Genomic DNA, 22,019 nt, shown 5'->3' with positions numbered 1-22,019 from the left:
TGCATGCACAAGAGTGAGAGGCCCCCTTCAGACTTTTCTCAAATGAGTTCACAAGTAGCAATTCCAGTGTAAGCTCAGTGGCACTTGGGATATGATTTCTGTCATCTCAGAGCAGATCACAAGCAAACTCTGTCTAAAAAGCACATGCCCTTCTTGGCCTACAGAGATCTCTTCTGCCTGGGTCTCCAGCAAGGTCATGCAGTTGCAGGAATTGTAGTTTTAAAGCAGACAATTAACTGGAACAGTGTAATATGTTTTTTGCCCTCTGCATGGTTGTTCCTGAACTGCTTGGTTTTGAACTTGAAGCCTCTTAAAGAAGCCATTGAACCTGGCAGAGTTCTAATACAGATTTTTTTAGATACAATTTTTCTATGTATAAGCAGGTCTTAGTTTGAGGATCCATAACATTACTTAAGTTTGCTTTTGCATCTGAAACTTTGTCAATGTAGGAATTTACATTTTTCAGTTTTGGGAGATACAGATTCATATCCTTAGTTCATTTTTCATTAGTCTGAAAATTATACAATTTATTTCACATCATAGGAAAAAACTCACTTTCCCTGTGACTTGCAGAATAGATCATGTTCTGCCTTTTCTCAATGTCCTGAGAGGTGCTTTGTCATTTAAAAAATGCCCAGCAGTTCTATGTTTGTCTCTTACGGACATTAGAGATGATACACTTCACTACTGTTTTATGCTCGACTTTTGTTTCAACTTTCATTTAGGACAAAACTGCTTATCATCATATGTCCATTTTTTTTTCTTTTTACTTCCTGCTTTATAGACTTCTTCCTATTCATAACAAAGAGTTGAATCACTGGAAATCCCAAGCCAGTGCCAAGTTACCAGAATAGCTAACCACATGTCATATGTCAGTGACTTTATTCTAAGGAAGGGTAACAAAATGATTTGTAACTTCATTGCTGTGCTCTTCTTTGAGGAAAAAATTAATCAATGCACTGAAGAACAGCAGTGCCAAGTCAAATTGGCTGATGGTTATCTCAGAAATCTTAGCCCTGCTGAAGCCAGTGGAGTCTTCTTAGTTTGTATAGGGTCAGGATTTCATTTGGGGTTGTCTCTGTGGAGGGGTTCTCTCCTCCCAGTCACCACATTCTTTAGCAGTGCACGTGGAGCAGGCAAACTGGAAGTCTTCAGAGCTGCAAAGCTTGTGCTAAGTTAGGAGTTTGGTATTGAATGGTGCTGCTGGCAAAGAGTAGTGAGAGAAGGTCAGATGTAAAATCTTGAATCAAAACTTTGTGGGGGGAATTAAAATTCAGCACTTTTTTCCCCTCTGTGATGATGTAGAATTGCAGACTGAACTCCCACAGTTTTGTAATGTTGGAAATAATTAGTTGAAAGTAATTTTGTGGCTTCATCACATTCTTACAGAAAACTGGTATAAACTGTTTTGTTTTTTTTTATATGAGACTTAAGTATGGAACCTGTTTGAATACAGTTTCTTGTGGCATATGGTTTTTTCCATTCTTCTTTAGTAAGCAACAATAAGCAACAGCCTAATTTGCAAAATTGCTGAATAAGAGCATGCTTTTTCCTAGGAATATTTCAAATATGCCAGCTAAGTAAAGGAAGCTGATGCAATTTGTAATTAGATGCTGTGTTTCCTTCTCCCTTTTTTAAACTGAAGTTCCAAAGACTTATGTTGAAACAATAGTTAGGAAACTATTTAGTGTTAATTTTTTTTTTTAATATTCACAAATCACAGCCAAACTACAATTGCTGACTTAGCAATGACAGTTCTGTCTGATTAAGGACTGCAGGATATAATTCTGCCTTTCTTGTATTCTGTAAAGCTGCGTGGAAAAATCTCAGTACAAAACAGGCCCACGTTTTATAACTTGTACAAAAATGGAAATGTAATGCTTAGTGACCCAGCCCATAACTGCCTTGTGATTGGGAGGCCTGGGGAGGAAACAGTGAGAAAAGGGAAATGTAAAGATCACAATTAACTAAAAAACTCTGATTCATTACGGAAATGGAGGATGCAAAAAAATTAAGTGTCCACCCAGCAGATCTTAAATATCTGGGAGACAGAGGTACTGGTTTAAATTTAATTTTTTTCTGGTACCTAGGCATTCCTTCAGTCTCAGTATTGCTTCTCTCTCTGCACTGACAAACTTAGCTTTGTCCATTTCTGTTGAGTTTATTTGCCAGTTTTTCCATGGATAAAGTAAAGAACCAACCTGTGTGTGTGTGTGCACAGGTACTGCATTGTACTATATTGAAAAGTAGATACCCACACATATATTATGGTATCTCTGTATTTTTGGGCCCCACCTGAAGAACTTGCTGAATGCCTGTGGACTTTGACAGTCCTTAGTCTAGTTTAGGTTCAGAGATTTGAGAGGAATTACCTTTTCAAACAGGCTGAGTTCTGCTAGGAATGCAGTGACACATAAGGGATTTGGTGATGGTGTCAGATTAGAGGGCAGTTAGGGGGATGGAATTCTACAGTGGCACCCACATCAGAGGTGAAGATAGCTTAACCTCAAACTAGCGGCTGTAATAGAGGCCAGGAGTAGATTTTTTTAGACCATGAAACATCCAAGTAATTAGTCTTGATGTGAAACATTCATCAAGACTTTTTTGGGTCTGAAACGGTGCTCTGTCATATCCATTTGAAGATCTATCTGTGGAATAGTCAGGGCATGTCCAAACATCATCTTGTGCCAAGTGTTTGTTTTCTGCATTTTTGCTGCAGAATGATCTTGCCTGGGGGAAAACTGCATTTCTCAAAAAAACAATGCACCACCACCAAGCAGCCCCCTTTTCCAAACCACATTAATGAACAAGCACTAAGCAGTATGACAGAAAATATTTACTGTATTACTTTCATCCCCAAGGAGATATATAATAACTGATATTCTTTTAACAAGGCTCATGTTTTAAAAACAGAATGAGTCACTAATGAATAAATTCATAAAATGTCAGTACAGAGAGAGAATGTAATCCACAGCCTGTAGTTCTTTGGTCTTTTCTACTAGTAGGCACCATTGGATTGTCCTTCAAATGCATGGATCCCTTCTATATTCATTCATTTCAAGAGTTTTCATCGCCATCACATTCTTTTAAGCCAAGTCAGTCCCATGCAGATGTTTTTTCTTAAGTTTGCTATAGGTGAGGACAGATTGGAGTAGGTGAAGAAGATTAGTGTTCCCTGATCCAGCCAGCTCAGCTTGTCTCTGGTGTCCCTTCTGTGCAGGGCTCGAGTTCTTAACACCAATTCAGAGTGAATTAAGCTGTTTCTTCCAAACTCCAAGCAACTCCCAAGTCAGTTGGTGTGGAAACCAGGAAACCAAGTCATTAAACGACAAGTGAATAAAGAAAATGTTACATTTAGACACAAATTCTTTCCTGGTTTTGTGTCCCATCTGCACTTTCTTAAGCCAAAGTTGTACCAATGTCATACATTGGAAGTGCAAAAATAGCTGTCAGAAGGTTGGGTTTTATTTATTTATTTGCAATACATGGAGAGAGATTTTATTAGGATCTTATCCCTTTCATGTGTTTAAGATAGTTTTAAAATAATGTAGCTATTTTAGTATTTTGATAAACTTTGGCAGGAGTAATTGTAGAATTTTTTCCAGGTGGCCTTGCTCCAGAATGAAAGTTTGGAAAAGAACAAGAGTATACAAACTTTACATAATCAGATTTGTAGCTTTGAAATAGAAATTGAAAGACAGAAGGAAATGCTGCGGAATAATGAATCTAAAATACTTCATTTACAGGTAAGAAATACAGACTCTCCCCATTAAAGCAGAAATGACAGTAGCTTCTGTTCTGTGCTTTTACACTTGTGAAGTGAGGTGGTATAATTAAAAAGTGGGGGGAGATATTTTACATTGTTAGAGAGCCATTCTGGTATTTTTTTCTGGTTTGTTGTGTAAACCACTGCAATTGCCTAGCCTATGTTAAAACAAAACAAAACAAAAGCTTAAAAAGGGAAAATACTGAAAACAAAATAGAAATCTTATATGAAGAATAATCTTTTTTTTACTTCAAAAAACTGCTAAAGGAAGTCCCACTGAAGGACAAGATTAGCACCTTAAAATTGTTGAATATTACATATATTCCTTTTCTACTTGCTGGTATTAAAAAGTAAATACAAATCATAAGTGAGATCAGTTTGGTGTGGATTTAATTCAAACATAGCATAATGCATTTGAATACACTTTTTAAAAATCCAGATTACTGTTGTCCTTCTGAGGAAAATTTATCTAGTTATTCCTTTGCTGATAGGTCTGAGTTTCATGTTCTGTGTTTTGAATGACCTGGCCACAAGCCAGCATGAAACTAGGAATGCTCAGGATGCCCTAGCACCGTGGTTAGCCCAAGCTGAAATTCCTTGCTCTGTATTCAAAGCTGACTTGCAGTGTGGGTGCTGGGAATTTGTATTAGCTTGCATGACACTACCCACAATAAGGGAAACCTCAGGAGGTATTTAGCAAGCAATTGTGGAGGTATCATTTACACATTAATGTAGTATCTGCTGCTAGAATATCAGATACTTGTTGTAGCATTCACCTTAAAGGAATGGAAATAAAATTATCTTTTTCACTTACTATTCACTTCACATATAAACTGCAAATGTTGATAACTCAAGAAAGATAAAGGTATCCAAACCAGTGTGTGGCTAAAAGGGTTCAAAGGGTGGCACATTCAGGAGCTCAGGGCCTGGAGACCCTTGATGATGGTTTATAAGGAAACCTTCAAGTTTAGCAACTGCAACATTTTTCCTTATAGCAGTAATTTCTTTCCATGACCTGCCCGCTTAGTAACCAGCTCAGCCTGCCTTAGTCATTGTTCCTTGTCTGATGATAGTCTGGGATATGGCTGCCTGCCTGCAATATTGCATTCTGACACTGGGGAGCTAATCCTTGTATGTACTGATATTGCTGATTGAATCTACCAGGAGGTAAGTTAATTTGTAAGCCTGAAGTTCTTACACATGCTGTCTCAATGGCCAGCAGTGAGAGTGGAAATGGAAAAATACATAGATCTGAGTTTTTCATTATTGTCTTAAATGACAGATTGCAATATCTTTTTCCTTGAGCTGTAAGTGTTAGCAAAATCAATTTTCGAATGATTGGTTTAGGAAAAAAGAAAACCCCAAACCACTACAAAGCAGCAAATTCCAACAAGTGGCTTTGTGGTGGTAATAACTACTGGAAAAAATGTTTTGATCTTTTTTCTTTTTTTTTTCCCCTCCTGTTCTTTACTTCCTCTTGCCAGCTATTTCAATTTAGTTATTTTAAGCCAAACTGTATTTCAATGCTTTTTCAACCTGTTTCCTTCCACTCAGCAGAATTTCCTGGTTCAGTCTGATTGTTAAGGATATCCTGGAACCATGCCTCAATTTGTTTTTTCCTGGACAACATGGTCAGCCTCCTTCTGTTGCCCACCAGGAGTGGAAGGAATTAGTTACCTTTTGTGAGCCGTTCTTTCCCTGGGTTGTGTTGAGCAGCTGTGGTTACCTGGGAGCCACAGATACTGCACTAGCCAGTTCAGCTCTGAGCAAGGGTTATTTGTTTAGTCCCCCAAAACCTGCAAATGCTCCTGATGTCTAGTACAGCTCCAGTATTGGCTGTCAGTGACCTTTTTGGCTGGGGAGTGACAGCAGCGTCACTGAGCATCGTCTGCACTGTGAGGCATCCGACACAGCCAGTGTAAATGCATCAAGGGAGTCTGGGCACTGGCAGGAGCCTTAGCCTAGAGATGCTTTGTTTTCAGATGAGTTTTCTCTATATTGGTCTCAAGGGAAAGTGTTTTTACCAAGGGTGTGTGATACTTTTTTTGGCTGCTGTCATGTGGAGAGGAACTTTCACGTGCAGTGTCCAGTCTTCATATGGAAATGGAAGCCTGTGAGTAATCCCATTGTAAGCAGAGTGGAGAAGTGAGGTACTGAGGGACAAAAGAAACAGTGGCCTCATGAACATAAAATGATTTGATGAGTAATACCTTCCTTCAGAGGAGAAGGACACGTGATTTCTTTTCCAAGTCAAGCAGTACCTTTTCTAGTCTGTTCTTTAGCTTTTCAGTTTCGCCCTATCAGTTGCAATGGAAAGGTCATTACAGCTCTTCAGTTCCTTGTGACATCTTCTGAAATTCTTTTAGTAAGTATAGTGCTAAAATTCTGGAAGTTGGTAGAAATACTAAACAAAACCCTATATGAAGATCAACATCAAAAGGAGCTCACAAAGGTTTCTCAAGCACATAACTCAGGATTAATGATCCAGAGAGGTCAGTTGCTAGAATGAAAAGTGCATGCAGAAAATTGATATCTACTTGAAAATTTATGAGTACAGTGTGAGACATCTGTGTGCTTTCTAATGGAATAATTAGAGTGAAAATCTCCACTGCTGCATTAAATTCAGATTTAGTACATCACTATCTCCCAGCAGGAGGGAGGTTGACTCCCTGTAGGGTAAAAAGATAGAGATCCCACTGCTTTTAAAAAATTAAATAGAAGTCTTATTTCTGATTATTTTATATCTCTTGAATTCCCATGTCAAGGTGCAGTAGATAAAAATGCTACACATTTGCCAATGTGAAACAGAAGCAGCTAAACCAGAATTGGTTATGCATGCACAAAGGTGGAATGTTGCACAGGTTGATGGAGAGAAGTGGGTCCCTAATAACAGTTTTGGGTAAACTTCTCCCAAAAGAATAGCTTACAATTGTTCTGCATGTTTAGCACTTCCCCTTTCACATAAAAATGTGATCATTTATTTTGTTTGATGCTGTGTTAGTCCAAAGAGGTGCAAGCTGTGAGGCACTGTGCAAACCCCAGCCACGTTACTGTTCTTGCCTTGGAAAGTTCATGTTTGGTATGAGTAAAGGAAGAATATCAGACTTGGGCATATTTTGAGTTACTTTTGCATGTTAACTGTGAACTAGTGGCCAAATCCTTTGGGTTCTGCTCTCACATGCAGTCAGGCCATGCTGTGGTATGTTTCCTTATTTATATGGCAAACAGCCCTTCCCTGCTCTACTGTCTGATTACCATCAGCCCAGGTGGGAGGGTGTGACTGGGTTGGTAGGTGGTGTTTCATAAGTCCAGGCAAGCTGCTTCATATATTTACTGGGCCCATACCCCTGGCATTTATGATCCAGTGCACAGCTTTCCTTCACAGAGCTCTAATTCTGGATGTGAGAGATACATAACTTGTTTTAAAACAGGAGCATAGAAATAAATAGTTAACTCTGAAATATGTAAGATTTCTCAGTTGTTTTGAGACAAAAAATAAGACTCCTAGAACCTGATGTTGCTAGCTGGCTCATCAGACTGACAACCTTCAATTAATGGTTACAGACTTTCAGTATAACCGAAACCACGTGATTAAAAGCAAATGGCTCAAAGGGCAGAAGGGTTTTCCCCATCAATGGGGAACACTGAATCCACATGGCCAACCAGAAGGCAAATGCAAAAGAAATTTATTTTCTTGTTTTGTACTCAACTGCCACTTTGCTGTTGTGAAGAAATGAAAAATCCTTTTTACCTTTGTTGGCTCTATATGATGATAAACTCTAAAGCTATAAAGTTAGATTTGGACTTTAACTGTAGGTGGTAGCAAAAGTAGTTTCTTCTCTCAGATACTTTGTTATCATTTGAACTTCACAACTGATTATAGGGTTCTGGCTAAAATTCCTGCTAGTCCAAATTAGCTGTGATAATGTGCAGTGCTGTGTATTTCTTGCATCAGATTTGAGGTAGACTGGGAAATATGTTCTTTATATTTTATTATACTGAGGTGATTGCAGTGTCCCTCTTTAAGAGAATACTGGCCTTTCTGTCTATTTCTTTCTTGAGTGTTATATTTCATGCCTTTCCAAAACCAGCTGGGCTATTTTTTTGTTTGTTTTCTTAGAAAGACTCAACAGAAAATACCTTCAAAATGCATGGGTTACTGAGTTTAGGAAGTAAGAGTGGGAATTTTAAAGGTTCTTAAGGGGACAGAAGTGATCATTTTGCTTACATTCTTGAGGGCTTCTGATATGGTTGTGGGCACATAATAACTTAGGCTTTGATTACTGATTTATGTGAGCTGGGAGCTTGCACATGTGTGTACTCGTGTTCCATGTGTACAAGAATAATGATGTTTTCCTGTTTTCCTGGAGGCATAAGTTATTTTGCTGTAAACCAATATAAACCTGTGCACATGGGCAGCCATTTGATCCACACCACGGGAAGCTGTGCCCATATTTTGTTGCTTAAGTACTGTCACATGAAACCCAACAGGTATCAGCCCATAACACCAATGTAGAGACATTCAGAAAATTGTTCTGATATTGAAAGGTTTAAAAAAAAATCAAAAAATCAAACTACCTTAGACAAGAGGTACATGCTAACAAGTCCCTTTTTTAAAATAAGGCTATTGCTAATTCTGATAGTGCTCTACCTATGCAGCACTAAATATTTAAGTGTTTCATAAATACCTGGGCTATTCCTTTAAATTTTCAAGGCTTGTGTTATTAAAATACTAGACAAAACCAAAAAGTGTTTATATTGGAATTCAGTCCTATTACCAACATATAATCTTTTTTTTATTTGCATAAATGAATGTCTTTGTGTTATTTTAACTCATATGCTATTATTTTGTAAAGCGAGTGATAGACAGTCAAGCAGAGAAACTCAAAGAACTGGACAAAGAAATCCGTCCCTTCCGACAGAACTGGGAGGAGGCTGACAGCATGAAGAGCAGCGTGGAATCCCTCCAGAACAGAGTGACTGAGCTGGAAAGTGTTGATAAAACTGCAGGGCAAGGAGCTCGGAATACAAGTGAGTGTGAGCACAATGGGCTGCAGTGCTGCTGAGAGGAAAACGGCGTCCCTTGAGTGGCACTGCCATTGTGACTTTATATGGAAACATCAATAATGCTGATTCTTCTGATTTTTGAGTAGGAGATTGTGTATTTCATTTGTTATTGGTGTGGCATTGCTTTTCTTAGGCTTGATTATTGTCTTTTTTGTTTTATTGACTCTTGTCTTGACTGCATTGTTAGCTCATTATAAACAGTTTCTCAATTGATCTTTGATAGCTACTAGCTTTCAGCAACTTCTTTAAATATAGTCTATAGTATTGACATTTTTTACTACTCTTCTCCCTTGTGAATGATCAGTATGGTTATCCACCTGAAACCACCCATCCTGATTCTGTTAGACAGGTGTATTTGATCCTAAGAAAACTGAGATCTGCTTAAGAATGAGGTTATTGTACTTCTGAATAAAGACTGGAATTCAGCAGGACAATGTAGATGATATGCAAGTGTTTAAATGTTTGTGACAAAGAACATTTAAGTAGACCTATATAAGATAAACCTGCCTTACGAATTCATCTGCTTCTCAATATTGTGGGTTGGCCAATTTTACCAGTAACAAAACAAAAGAGTAACATGAAAGGGAAAGGGGACACAGAAAACATAGCTCTCCCTCCAAACTAAGAAAACGACCATATAATACAGATCTAAGCTTGAATTTTTTGTCTTTTTAATGAAGAACTTTACATTGTAACAGCACTGTGCTTCTGAGACAAATAGTGTCTAAAAAGAATGTTTTGAGTGATCAGGAATGCTTCTGAATTTCAGAGGGATTACATAGGATGTGTAACTGCTTCCAAGGTCTTACCTGCTAAATAGAAATTTGCAGTTAATGCTACCAAGTCTCCTTTCAAAAAATGGAAGCCTCTAGTTATACTGTTTAGTGACCAGGAAAAATCTGTTAGGTGATTTGAATATTTGACTTTTACTGCATGTACAATTAACACCCACATTTGTAAAAATCCCAACTAACCTAGATGCCAACCAGCAAATTAGAGCCTGTAGAAATTGCTTTATCAGTGGCCAAATGCACTTTGGTTCTTGGGGAGGAAAGCATTTTCATACACAGTAGCAGCACTGGTGGTTGGTTTTTAGAGCCTTTAGTAAGCAGCAGGTTTCTCACCCCCATCCTTTGTGTTTCTGCCAGGCCTGCTGGAGACCCAGCTGAGCAGGCACGATCAGATGCTGAGCGTTCACGACATCCGGCTGGCTGACATGGACCTGCGCTTCCAGGTCCTGGAAACCGCGAGCTACAACGGCGTGCTGATTTGGAAAATCCGAGACTATAAACGTCGGAAGCAAGAAGCAGTCATGGGGAAGACTCTGTCCCTGTACAGCCAACCCTTTTATACTGGATACTTTGGCTACAAGATGTGTGCCAGGGTTTATCTGAATGGGGATGGCATGGGAAAGGGGACGCACTTGTCTCTGTTTTTTGTCATCATGCGTGGAGAATACGATGCTTTGCTTCCTTGGCCCTTCAAACAGAAAGTGACTCTCATGCTCATGGATCAGGGACCGTCTCGGCGCCACTTGGGAGATGCTTTCAAGCCAGATCCGAACAGCAGCAGCTTCAAGAAGCCAACTGGAGAAATGAACATTGCATCTGGCTGCCCAGTGTTTGTGGCTCAAACTGTTCTAGAGAATGGAACGTATATTAAAGATGATACTATTTTTATTAAAGTCATAGTGGATACATCGGATCTACCAGACCCCTGACATACGCTGGGGGAGGCGGATTGAGCAGAAGGCAACTCCGTTTGGGGGTTTTATATCAGTTTGTCTTCAATCAGAGGTCCTAAAGCTCACAGAACCACCTTGTGGAACAGATGGAAGAGTTTGAAGGCATAACTGCATAGGGTCCAATTGCGAAAGTAGCAACACATTAAGAAATCATACCATGGTATATTTTTTAATAGAACTAGCAACACTTGAGCTCTGACGAATCACTTATCCCTCGTCAGGATAGTGATTATGGTCAGAGAGGATTTTTTTTAACTTATTAATTATCTAGTCAATTGGAGGTGAAAAGACATATACAGTATGTGCTGAATCAATTACTGACTTTTATTTCTTTTAAGCTAGAATACAAGAAAAACCCTTCACATGTGGGCTAGCTGGAAATTGTCAGCATGTTAAAAGAAGATGAAGTAATGTTGCAATTATGATATTCTTTGAAAAACTGAGGTGCAATCTTGTCTGAAATATAGTATCTTGTCTTTTTAAGGCCTCATCTGGTCTCTGTTTTAATAATTACTTTGTCAGAAGATCTTGGAAAAGTATCCATGTCTTCTCAAAAGTATCTGAATCAAAATCATATTTTTATTTAAAGTTCTATTGTTACAGAAAACATTTTATTTTAAAACTGTTGATAGACTGATATTTCTTGGAAGAAAAAAATAGAAGATATCAAACACTGGTTATCACTTGTGATAGGAAAAAAAACTATTCAATTCTGTTATTTCTCTTTAGAAATGTAAACCTACAATATATGTCGTAGTTAATGACACTATTTCAAAATTAAGGAAAAATCACTCATGGATGCTGTGCATCATTATCAGATTTATAATTGTTTTCACCCTAAAATAGGGCATTTGTTGAACTTTGGAGTTCTAAACGGAATCCTGTACATTTTTTAAAGTTCTGCCCCATGCTTTCCAATCAAGCTATATATGTTGCACATTATGCTGTCAGCAGTATATAGTATTTTCAGTATTGGGGAGGAGGATTAGTGCTGAAAAAGCCTCTATGTTTGTTCTGTACTAGCAGCCATTGCTTCAAGACAAACCAGCAATGTCTTAATACAGTGATGGTGGCTTGCATGCATACATGTGCCTTAGATGTGCTGTGCTGCTTATAAACCATAGCTTTTTATTCAGATTAATTCTGATATCTGAAATGGTAGTTTGATTGGACTTCAGGCATAATGTTTAGCCTTGTCTTCAGAGCCCTTAGGTACCTTGCAATGTACGAAACAGAAGCCAAAGCCCACTCCTTTGGCTCCTGCAGCTTCTATGACTTGGCCATGGTGGAATCCATCCCACTGAGGTGCCAAAACGTTATGCTCAGTGCTCCTATGGAGCTTGGACTGGACAGTCTCCATGGCCACTGTGAGGGCAGGCGACATTTCTCCTCTAATGCCTGTGGCTGTAAGGTGGCATCACTTGAAACTAATCCATCTGAGAACTCTGGGGCTGTGAACATGGATGCTCGTGGCAGCTTCTCGTAGCAGACAAGCATCCTAATGGGGAATGCATGGGCTTCTTTCTTGTAACAGCCTCAACTGTAGTGAAAAGCATTTGCTAGCCCTGAAACATGCTGATTGCAACCTGCTGTGTTCATCTGCTTCTATTTAATAGCCTGTGACAAGCAAGTCCAGAGACACAGCCTGACTGTGGTGCTCTTTAAAATCCTGCTTAAGCAGAGCAGGCTTGCACCACTGTGTTTTCAGCCTTCATGGGCTTGAAAAAACCTGTTGCATCTCAGCCTTTAACGTCAGGCTGTATCAGTTTTCTGCTTTTTTGAGGCATAGTCACAATTTTTGTCTAAGGTGCAGTTGAATTCATGCCTTTGTATTTCAGCTTGTCTTTGCTGTTGTCTTTTTTGGCTGTGCCTTCACACACAGTGCCTGCAAGAAGTATTTATGGATATACAATGCATGCTAAGTGGTCTTCATGGGTTTTCCAGGCACCTGCTAGAATACTGCCTGCTGCTGACTGTCCTGACTGTCAGCAGCAACTTGTCTTCCTTTTCTTGCCTTCCATTGTCCGGGTACTGTACTCCCTCTATGGTACGTGGCTGTCAACAGGTGCAAGCTCAAATATGGAGGCACGTGCTAGCAGTTAATTTCTAGCACGGAAGGAGGATGTTCTGCACAAGAGATAAATATCTATAGATATACCTGCATCTATATCTCTAGATATCATTGTATGGCACTTGCAGTTTTATGCAGGCTGCATAAGTAAACCCATCACTTACGCTTTAGGGCGAAGGTTCGCTCGACTTGTGTCATTTTAATAATTGTGAATGTAGGCAGCTGAGCTTTTGTGTTTGTGCATCACAGAATTTTACTGAAAACAGGATTCCCAAGTGGAAATGTCCAAAGGACTCTCCTCCCATTGCTAATGCATGTCTTGTAAAATTAAATGAAACCGTTTGGCGATCACAAAACAATTTATATCCTGTTTCAATCTGGGACTTGGAGGAGATTTTGAGTATAAGCAGGGCCCGGCATATTCTGCAGATTTGTGACTACAGTTTCCAACTTCTGTGACAGAATTGCGCTTCTAAATCCAAGCTCTTTAAAAGAGGAGGAAAAAAAGCATTTCCAGCCTTGGTGATTGAAAGAGGACTTTGAAACATGTGAATGTGTAAACCAATAGGGAAGTCTTCCTGAGTCTGCACACAGCCTAAACTAGTAGCTTTAAGAGATCTGAATATCTCGTCTTGGTGGGATATTGACTCAGAAACTTCAGAGAGAAGTTAAAATATGAACACTGCTAACTATCTAAATGCCGATCACTGTAGCAGAAACATCAGTCACTGTTGTATTTCACAGATCTCTATGCTGCTTTCCACATCTCCCAAGTGCCAAAAGCACCAGCTGCCAGAATCTTCAGCTTCACTTGGGCAGCTTTTATAATGCAGTAATGTGCTATCGATATAAAAATATTTTTGCATATGTGCTTTTTATCACAGTTAATAAAACGGAGGCCTACTGCACTTATTTTTTAAAACTACATGAAGCTGCCAGAGAATTTCCAGTTTGCCAACCCTGCGTACTGTGAAATCCAGGATCTTGCTACACAAATGTAGACACCGCCTGCTGTGGAATACCTGAAGCCTTGACTGTAACACCCCTTTCTCCACAGAACTCACAGGCCATCTCTGTAGAGTTCTTACTGTGTACATAGAAATCGGTTTCCTCTGCTTTCCAGCAAGGAGTATGTAGCATTTTGTGAAAACAAGGCCACTGTATATTCTCTAAGTTGAAAGGAAAAGATACCTGGTGCTTTACTCAACACTTTTAAGTTATTTAACTGTTTCTCTCATCGCTGAAATGCCCTTTATCCTTTTTCTCTTTGTTCCTGACTGAGATATCCGAAGTTTTCTAGGGACTGTCTGTTTAAAGTGATTCGTGGGACAACACCCTGCCCCCATGTGTACCCTTGAATCCTGGCAAACTCCTGGGGGCTGCCACTATTGCAAGGGGGTCCCAGAGTATTTGCATTACTTTGAACAGAGTTTGTTCAGTGGAACCTTATTGTCCTCTACTTAGTAGTAATTCTTAGCAGCACACAGCTGAAGTCTCTTGCTGGTGTTCTTTCTTCGCGGTGACGCTCCAAATTATGTACAAACCTCTTCCGTTTCCAGCTTCCTCTAGGGAGATTCCAGTGTGTGACAATCTGGATGTTGCCCTTTGTGTACACTCTTCAGCACAGAATGAGTGCACCTGTTAGCTAGAAAGTCTTGAATCCTAAGCAGGATGAAACTATTTGGGTGTTTAAAGACCAACCTGCAGTTATGATGCATGACCATGTCTGCATTGCTTCTCTGAGCGAATTAATTGGGGTCTTGTTTCAGTTACTGTCTACATGGTACACCTTCAACTGCTGACTTACAATATGCAATGTTGATTTCAGCCTTGTACTGTAAATGTTGTTCTTCACAAAGAGAATGTGCAATAGGAAAAGGGAATGGTGGGTGGCATATTTTTGATGGAAAAAACACGCTAGATTTTTAAAAACATGAAAAAAAAATGAAATGCAGTTTATTTCCTTTTCTTGTGGTGTTTTCTACTTGGAAAAGGAAAGATGAAGATATGTGCCTGTTTCTGTGCCTGGTGAATTTCTCAAATGCAAAGGTAATAGAGATTTGTGTTAGCTGGGATTTAAGTGTTGAACCCATGAATGTTAGGCTGCGGTTGTATCGCTTCTGTTTCCTCAGCTTGCCACAATTACGGCTTGCTGAACTGGAGTTTAAAAGCTACCACCTATTTGTATTTGTATTCCATCACCTGGGATAGGCATTTCACCAACAGTGCAGGGTATCTGTTGATATTTTGTTCAGTTTTTAAAGCACTGGTGCTTTTTGGTCCAAGACAGAGAAGCGTGTAGGGAGTGACAAGGAAAGCTGCCTGCACTGCAGAAGAGTGAAAAACATGACTGCAGTATTGATGCCTTTGATATGATTTAACTATGCAAATATACAGATAGGTGAGGGGGGAAATTCTTGGGTTGCATACCTAATCTCTTAGATTTTGCTCTGTAAATTACTTGTATGTGTGTAGGTACATACATATACACACAGACATGCATGCACATAAATATGCAAAGTCTTTTCTTTATGTAGAAGTGATGAAACAAAACCCTTTCCTCCAAGTTATACTTGATCACTTGGTGCAAATATAACTTGTTGCTGCTAAAGGAGGACCTTGGCTAAGGGCAGACTTTGATTCATGTCTTTCAGGTTTGAAGACCTGTATGTAGCAAACACTTTGTTTAGCTTTTCTGAAGACTCTGAATTGTAATTTAGGATACATGTTCTTCCTCATGCTCTGATAATTTGGAGATTCCTGTATTTTAAATAACTATAGTGATGGGCAACTTTTTGACTGCAAATCATTTCCTCTAATTTGGAACAGAAAATGATAAAAAGCATCTTGACCTCTTCCCTGTCAGATGAATTTCTGTCCCGTTCAGTCAATACCTTGATATTCTGGTTGACCTAGAAGTCAAAGCTACTGCAATAAAAATGACTGGTTTGGCAGTTTAATCTGAGTTTTTAATATTGTGTACACTGTATAGCAAGTGCTATTTCTCTTTTTTGGAACAAGGAAATCAAGGATGAGTTATGATTTGCCCAGAGTCACAAAAGGAATCTCCTGGAGCCGGAACTGAATGAGAGGTTCCAGTTCCCTAGTTGTTATCTGTGAATCATGAGGTTTTACTCTTTTAATACATTTGTCCCTTAAAGGAACTGGAAAATAAGTTGACATACCCTGAAGACCCACATCAGGACAGTAAGGGCTAGAATTAAACATACAAGCTGTCGTGATTTGGGGTTGTACACGCGTGGTGGCCCAGGTGTGCGGAGGGAAGGCCAGCACAGCATGTCCGTGTCAGTAACAGCAGCAAACTGTGTCCTGCTCTGTCTGTTCAGAATTGTCCAGCAAAACCAGTCTCGTTTGATGCTCCTCTTACCTAAAGAGGGAGAATACCATTGTACAGTGAAGTGGGTTCATCTTTGTTCTACCAATCAGTGTGACTGAACATTTCTTCCTTGTGGGGCTTTCTCCCTTTTTCTGTAAACCAAAATCTGGAGGGCTTAATTGTTCTTTCTTGCCTCTTAATCCAGGCCTTTGCAGAGAAGCACCAGATAGGAAGGTTGTAGAAAACTTTGGACTGCTGATTCAGGGACATCCTCTTAAGATTTAGAAGGGTAGAATTCTACAATGCATAAGGGATCTGACTATTCCTGTTTCTCTTCTAATACATGGTCAAGACTGCAGCTTCTGTCTTCCATTTCATGATGTCAGCGTAGATATTCGGCTGTGTTTTTTCATTATTTCCCCTCCAAGTTAGGATTAGTTCCTTAGGGTTCAAATAAGTTCTGAATTTCACAGAGAAGCACCTGAACCAAAACCCTGGATTCAAACATCCCAGACTTGATGTGGAATTCAAATCTGGATCCCGACTCTGTGGCTTACTAACCTACCCATTCGGGGAAGGGTTTGTTGTCTCTATGTGGTGTTTGTGTTTTTGGTCCTTTGGAACTAAGCTTTTAATTTGGTTGCCAGTTCTGCAAGGACTTTTTAACTTCTTAGCAATGCCGGTGTTCACACGCTCCATTGCTGGCAGTGCGATGCGTAGTGATAAAATTTGACTCTGTCTAAGGGTTACTGAGATAAACCAGCATTACCATTCGTAAGGTCATTTTCTTGCATAGTGTTCTGAGCTTTGTATTTGAATCTAGCTCGCACCTGAAAGGACACATCTTCCAACTATGACCTGCATCACTGGCAGAGAGTTGTATAATCTGTACTTGTGGAATGGGAAGGTACAAGCTTCCATCGTTGCTGATGCATCGCGTAATCCACCTGTTATGTTTTTCTTATCGCTGTTGTTCGGTTAATACTTCTTTTTTTTCAGTTTTTTAGAAAAAAAAAAAAGGGGAAGTTCAGGATTTTTTCTACAAGGTATAAAACTCCAATGAATTAGTGGTGACTAGAGAGCTGTGAAAAATACCCCATTAGGAGATGATGGGCTAAATGTAGGTCCATTTCTCTTAGACAAGTAGGATAACCTTTTAAGATGCATGGAACAACATAAAAATCGGGAAAACTAAAGCTGACATTTGTTTCCAAGAAATTCTGTGAGAACTATCTATGGAAAAGACATCAGTGATTGAGAATAATGTACAAATTAATGTGTTTGAAACTTGTGTATCCATTTCTTTAATCTCATACTCTTCAGTGAACGGTACACTTGTGTTCAGTTTTATGATCAAAAACAAAGACCAAAGAAGGCCAGCCTCATTTGATTGTGTATATTCTGCCTGTCTTAATTATCAATAGCTGTAAGGATACAGTGCAAGTGATCTGGTAACCAGTGGTTCTCGTCCTTTTCTTATAGGGGGAAAAACAATTTTAAAATGTATAATTTATTGCTCAGCAATAACCATGTTGTTAAAATAATAATAAAAAAAAGAAATTAGCAACATGTCTTAATTTCCCAATAGCATTATTATATGTTGTATTTCGGTTTACTGTATATTGTGTTTTTGTATTTATTTGTGTTTGGAGGTCTTGCTATGTCTTTTTGTGTTTAAATGCTAATAAACAAGGACAGTGTGTAAGAGTGTAGAATGCTGAACTCTGAAATGCTAAACTGTGTTATTAAAGGAAAAATAAATAAGTAGGAAATAATATTTTTTAAAAAACTGGTGTGTTGAATTTGAATGACTGCTGTTGACTTGCAGATGCCCAGGGTGCATCGTTCCTCCTCTGTGAGCCCACTGCATGGCGGTTCTGTGCTTTATGCTCACACACCCAAGAGAGCTTTACTGTGGCATTTCCCATCTTCTGCACAGGTAACTTCCCATAACTTCTGTCAGAATCCTATTTTCCATGTGCTAACTCTGCTGGAATAAACCAGGAGATGGTGTTCATCCTAACATCAGAGCTGAGAGCCCTCGTGCAAACAGTAGAAATAAATTGAATGGCTTTTCATGCACCTGTGGTACACTGCTTTCCCAAAGAGGTGTGGGAAAGGAGAGTTGAAGCATAGCTTAAATGTCTAAAGATGTAGATTTCTTATTTTTTTCTTCTGTTGTGTCATTAGTGACTCTTCTCAGCTCAGAACCGCGTTCCAGGTGTGTGCTCAAAGCCACAGAACATGATGCAGTCTGTAAAAACACCAGGCTGTTCTGGAATGTGTGGAGAAATATTTCCACCACGTTTCAGATTCAGCCTAGGGATGAAAACCCTGATCCCCTGGGGTTTTGTATGAAGCATGCAACTTCTACTGAGCACCACACTGTTGTTTCTTCCCTATCCTCCCTCCCACCCGTCTCTAACTGAAATTGCAGTTTCCCTTCCTTCCTATCGCTGCAGGGGCAGTACTTCGTTTAGCAATGCAGGAATGTCCTGCCTGTGCTCAGACACAAGACCGCAGTGTCTTGGCAAAAGCCCCATCTCCTTGCTGGCCTGGAATGTGAGAACGACCTGGCCAGCCCATACCGGTGTTTGGCACGGGCTTTCTCAAAGTGCTGGGCAGCTGAGTGCCTTCTCCTGATAAAGTGGGGATGCCAGAGAAATGGCAAATGCAGGCAGGTGGGCACGGTGAAAGGGGAGGGTGGCTAAGAAGTGCCACTGTCACCTCGTGCAGGATGTGCTGAGGTGGATGTTCCCTTGGCTGCTGAGAGCAGTCACTGTGTTACTCTGGGTGCTCTGGCCTCTGCTGTCCTGCTCATCAGCCTTTCCACTCGCACTCCAGCGCTGGCACTTGAGGCTGCACTGCCTGAAGCTCTTCATATCTCTGCCGTGGAGCGTGAAGGGGTGGTGAGCTTCCTTGCCTTAATGAAGTGGGTTACCTTCCAGCAGAGTCCTCTGGAGAGGAGTCTCCTCCTCCCAAATTGGGGAGCTTGCTGCTCAGACGTGACACTTCCATCATTACAGAACAGCAGGATAAGCAGAGAGGAAACAAATTGCTTTAAACGTGAAAGCAAACGCTAATTCTCTCCTCACCTCCCTGCTCCTCCTCCCCCAGCAAAGACTCGTAATTGCAATGATACGTTGTGCCCTTCCCGGCTCCAGTGAGGCTTTATAAAAGTTTTCTCCTTTATGCCAGGTCCCAGAAGGTGACTGTCAGCTTTGTGGGGTGCTTTCCCCCAGTGAGCCATCCGGTACTTAGGGTGACAGAAGCAGAGTGCCAGCTCTGGGAGCACCAAGCAGCAGGGGGAGCAGGGTGAGGAGCTCCTGGGCTACAGAGTGCTGGCTGACAAGAACACTGCCCGAGCCTGGACCTGCTGCTAGGGCCATTTTTGGAAGAACTTCAGGGTTTTTGTTTTTTTTTTTAAGTTTTTGGGAAGTTTTCCAGAGTCTCAAACCTTGGGTTTGCTTGGTGTCTGGTAAAAAGTCAGAGGTTTTCAAAATGTTCAGTCCTGTGTATCCTGCTCCTTGTTTGCTTTGATGTGACCAAGTCCTGGAATTGTCTAAGGAATGGGGAAATAGCCAGTGATCAAAACAAGTGGTGAAATAGGTGATTTCCCCCAACCTTCCCCAAAGCCCCAGTTATTCTGTGAGTCAGTTGTGTGGTTCCTTCCTGCACGCCTGGATTGAGCCCTGGAGGCTGTTCCTGTCAAGTATTGTGTCTGGCTTGTTGTTTGGCCAAAACAGGTGAAAACCCAAGTATCTTCCCTACCCCCCTTGACAAACGTGGCACCTGGGGAAGCTGAGCCCACTCAGATCTCTCGCTCCTTCAAAAGGATTTTTGGCAGTGAACACTGGACCTCAGCACGTGCTCTGGTGTGTTCTGTAGGCTCACAGGAATGGAGAATGGCCCAAGCCAGGAAATGAATTCCCACAAGCTGGGCTGGCAAACACAGAAGAGACCTCAGGAACTGAATTCCACCCTGCAGGCTGCACCTTGGGTTAAGCAATGTTTGGGCACAGCTGGTTTGGTTGCAGCTGTGTTTTGACAGCATGGCTGTGAGTGGAGGTGGGAGCTGTCTGCAGACACTGCTGTGGACACTCGGCTGCTTTGTGCCAACGCAGAAGCTTTGCAGAGATTACTTGGATTTTCCCCAGCTGTGGCCCCTTTAGCAGGTGTCCCTGGGGTAGGTAGTGATGGCTGGTGAAAGACACTCAGTTTTCCGAGGATAAAAAGAAATTCCAGCCAAGCACAGGTTGGGAAGAAGTGGGCTGGTTCCAGTGTGCAGCTTGGCCTGGGCTCAGGGCTGAGGAGCAAACCTGGTTGCTCACAGCCCTAGTTGCTCACACCCCTACATCCACACAGATCTCACTCTGCAGCTGCTCCTTGTGGACACCCCTAATGGGAAGCTCTTGTTCTCCTGCTCCACGCTACCAGATAAGGAGTGAGTTGGGGGGTGGCTTCCAGGTAGCTCTGAGATCAAATGTGATCCCCTCCGGTGACTCCTCCTGCCTTGCTGCCCTGAGGGTAAGGGGACTGTGTGGCTGCTGGAGGCCTGTGAGCTGGGTGAGTTCCTCTTGCTGAATTGGTGTGGAGCTCCAAAGAGGGATTTAACTCCACAGACTGACTGTGTATTCAGCTTCAGCTCCTGACCAGCCCTGAAATGAGGCCGTGCCTCTCCCAGCAGCACACACAGCTCCTCTGCCACCGGAGATTGGCAGTATAGATGGTGCTGTTGCACTCAAGACTATCTTTTTCTTAAATGGAAGGAAATGTCACATGGGGATTTTCTCTGGTTGATGCTAGGGGCTGCCTGCTTTAAGGGCAGCCATGAGATAGAAAACAGCTAGAGGGGCTGTCACCTGCCAGGCCATTTCTCCTCATTTATTTAAGCTTAGCTTCGTGTTCAAACCTTCAGCAGTGCTGCCCTGTGCCAAAGAGACTGGCAAACATTGTGTGCCTGGGTACAGCCAGCTCCCACAGGGGGAGGCTTCAGCACTGGGGGTTTGGAACCAGTTTTTGGCACACCTCTGCCTTCTCCCCTCTCTGTTTGAGGTCATGGCGTGTAATACAGTTACCACAGAGTAATTTTTCCAAGCACTTAATGACTTTCTGGGGACGGTGCCATTGCTGCTTGGAGGGCTGCAGGAAGTGTGTGCTGTGGGGGGCAGTCATCCACCTTGGGGCCTGGTGCCCACAGCATCACTGCTTTGTGCTCAGCCCTGAGCTCTCTTTCCAGATGCAAAGTGCTGGGTCTGAGTGCTCATGCTGGGGAAAGTCCCTTGTGTTGCAGGATACAAATTTAAGCAGTGAGGAGCAGAGAGAGGCAGATGTACAACAAGGAAATGCTGGGAGGTCCTGGATGTCCAAAAGGGCTTTAGGAGATGGCTCTGCTGGCTCTCTAAGCAGAACAGTGTTTTTGGCTTTGATGCCCGTTTATAACTCAGTGCTGGGAAGGTCAAGCATCCACTGAGTGCTGTTTCCCCTCTGTGCTGGTGATGATCTTGTCCCCCAGAGGAACTGTGGGCAACCAGCACAGGGGAGCAGAAGGATGGGCAGGCAGCAAGGAGTGAAATGTGCTGCTCTCTGCATTAGGGCAGCTGCTTTAATTTTGGGGGACTGATTTCTCCTTCCTTTCAATTTGTTTCACTCCTCCTGTAACCACCTGACCCAAACCTTGCTCCTGTGCAACTTTCCATTGTGCTGTCTGGTCCTGAGCTCAGCAGCATCTTGGGACAGCAGCAACAACAAAATCTGGGATGGAGAGGAGCAAGCTGCAGCCCTGGGGAGATACCCACAGGGAGGGCTGGATTATTCTGACTGGGTTATTCAGCAATGCTGCAGTGAGCCTCTGGCCCAAGTAATAAGTTTTGCTGGAATTTCTGTCATTCCTCTACCCTGTCCTACTCTAATGCTGGAGAAGGGACTGTCCATCCTTGACCAGAGTTTCACAGGCAGATTGGGGATTTCTGACCTCTGCCTGCTTGCCAGATGAGTTCCAGCTCATTTAAAATCAAGTATCAGCTTTGGTGGC

The 22,019-nt window shown here is 41.4% G+C and overlaps 1 protein-coding gene across 10 annotated transcripts in view; it reads left to right on the top strand.

Annotated features, from left to right (window-relative positions):
• TRAF3 (TNF receptor associated factor 3) overlaps nucleotides 1–17,774 on the top strand; it is a 69,892-nt gene extending 52,118 nt beyond the window's left edge. For 9 of the 10 annotated variants that reach the window (XM_005483242.4, XM_014264471.3, XM_074542325.1 and 6 more), the window contains 3 exons: nucleotides 3,606–3,746; nucleotides 8,623–8,797; nucleotides 9,982–17,774. In XM_005483242.4, the coding sequence (XP_005483299.2) occupies nucleotides 3,606–3,746; nucleotides 8,623–8,797; nucleotides 9,982–10,553 (888 nt within the window). In that variant the 3' untranslated portion in view covers nucleotides 10,554–17,774. The remainder of the gene's footprint in view (nucleotides 1–3,605; nucleotides 3,747–8,622; nucleotides 8,798–9,981) is intronic. The other variant, XM_014264474.3, reaches the window with a different exon arrangement.
• The last annotated feature ends 4,245 nt before the right edge of the window (nucleotides 17,775–22,019 follow it).

Source organism: Zonotrichia albicollis, chromosome 6 (assembly GCF_047830755.1).
Source record: "Zonotrichia albicollis isolate bZonAlb1 chromosome 6, bZonAlb1.hap1, whole genome shotgun sequence".
Classification (NCBI taxonomy): Eukaryota; Metazoa; Chordata; class Aves; order Passeriformes; family Passerellidae; genus Zonotrichia; species Zonotrichia albicollis.
Note: the sequence above shows the minus strand (reverse complement) of the source record. Positions and strands in the feature narration are given on the sequence as shown.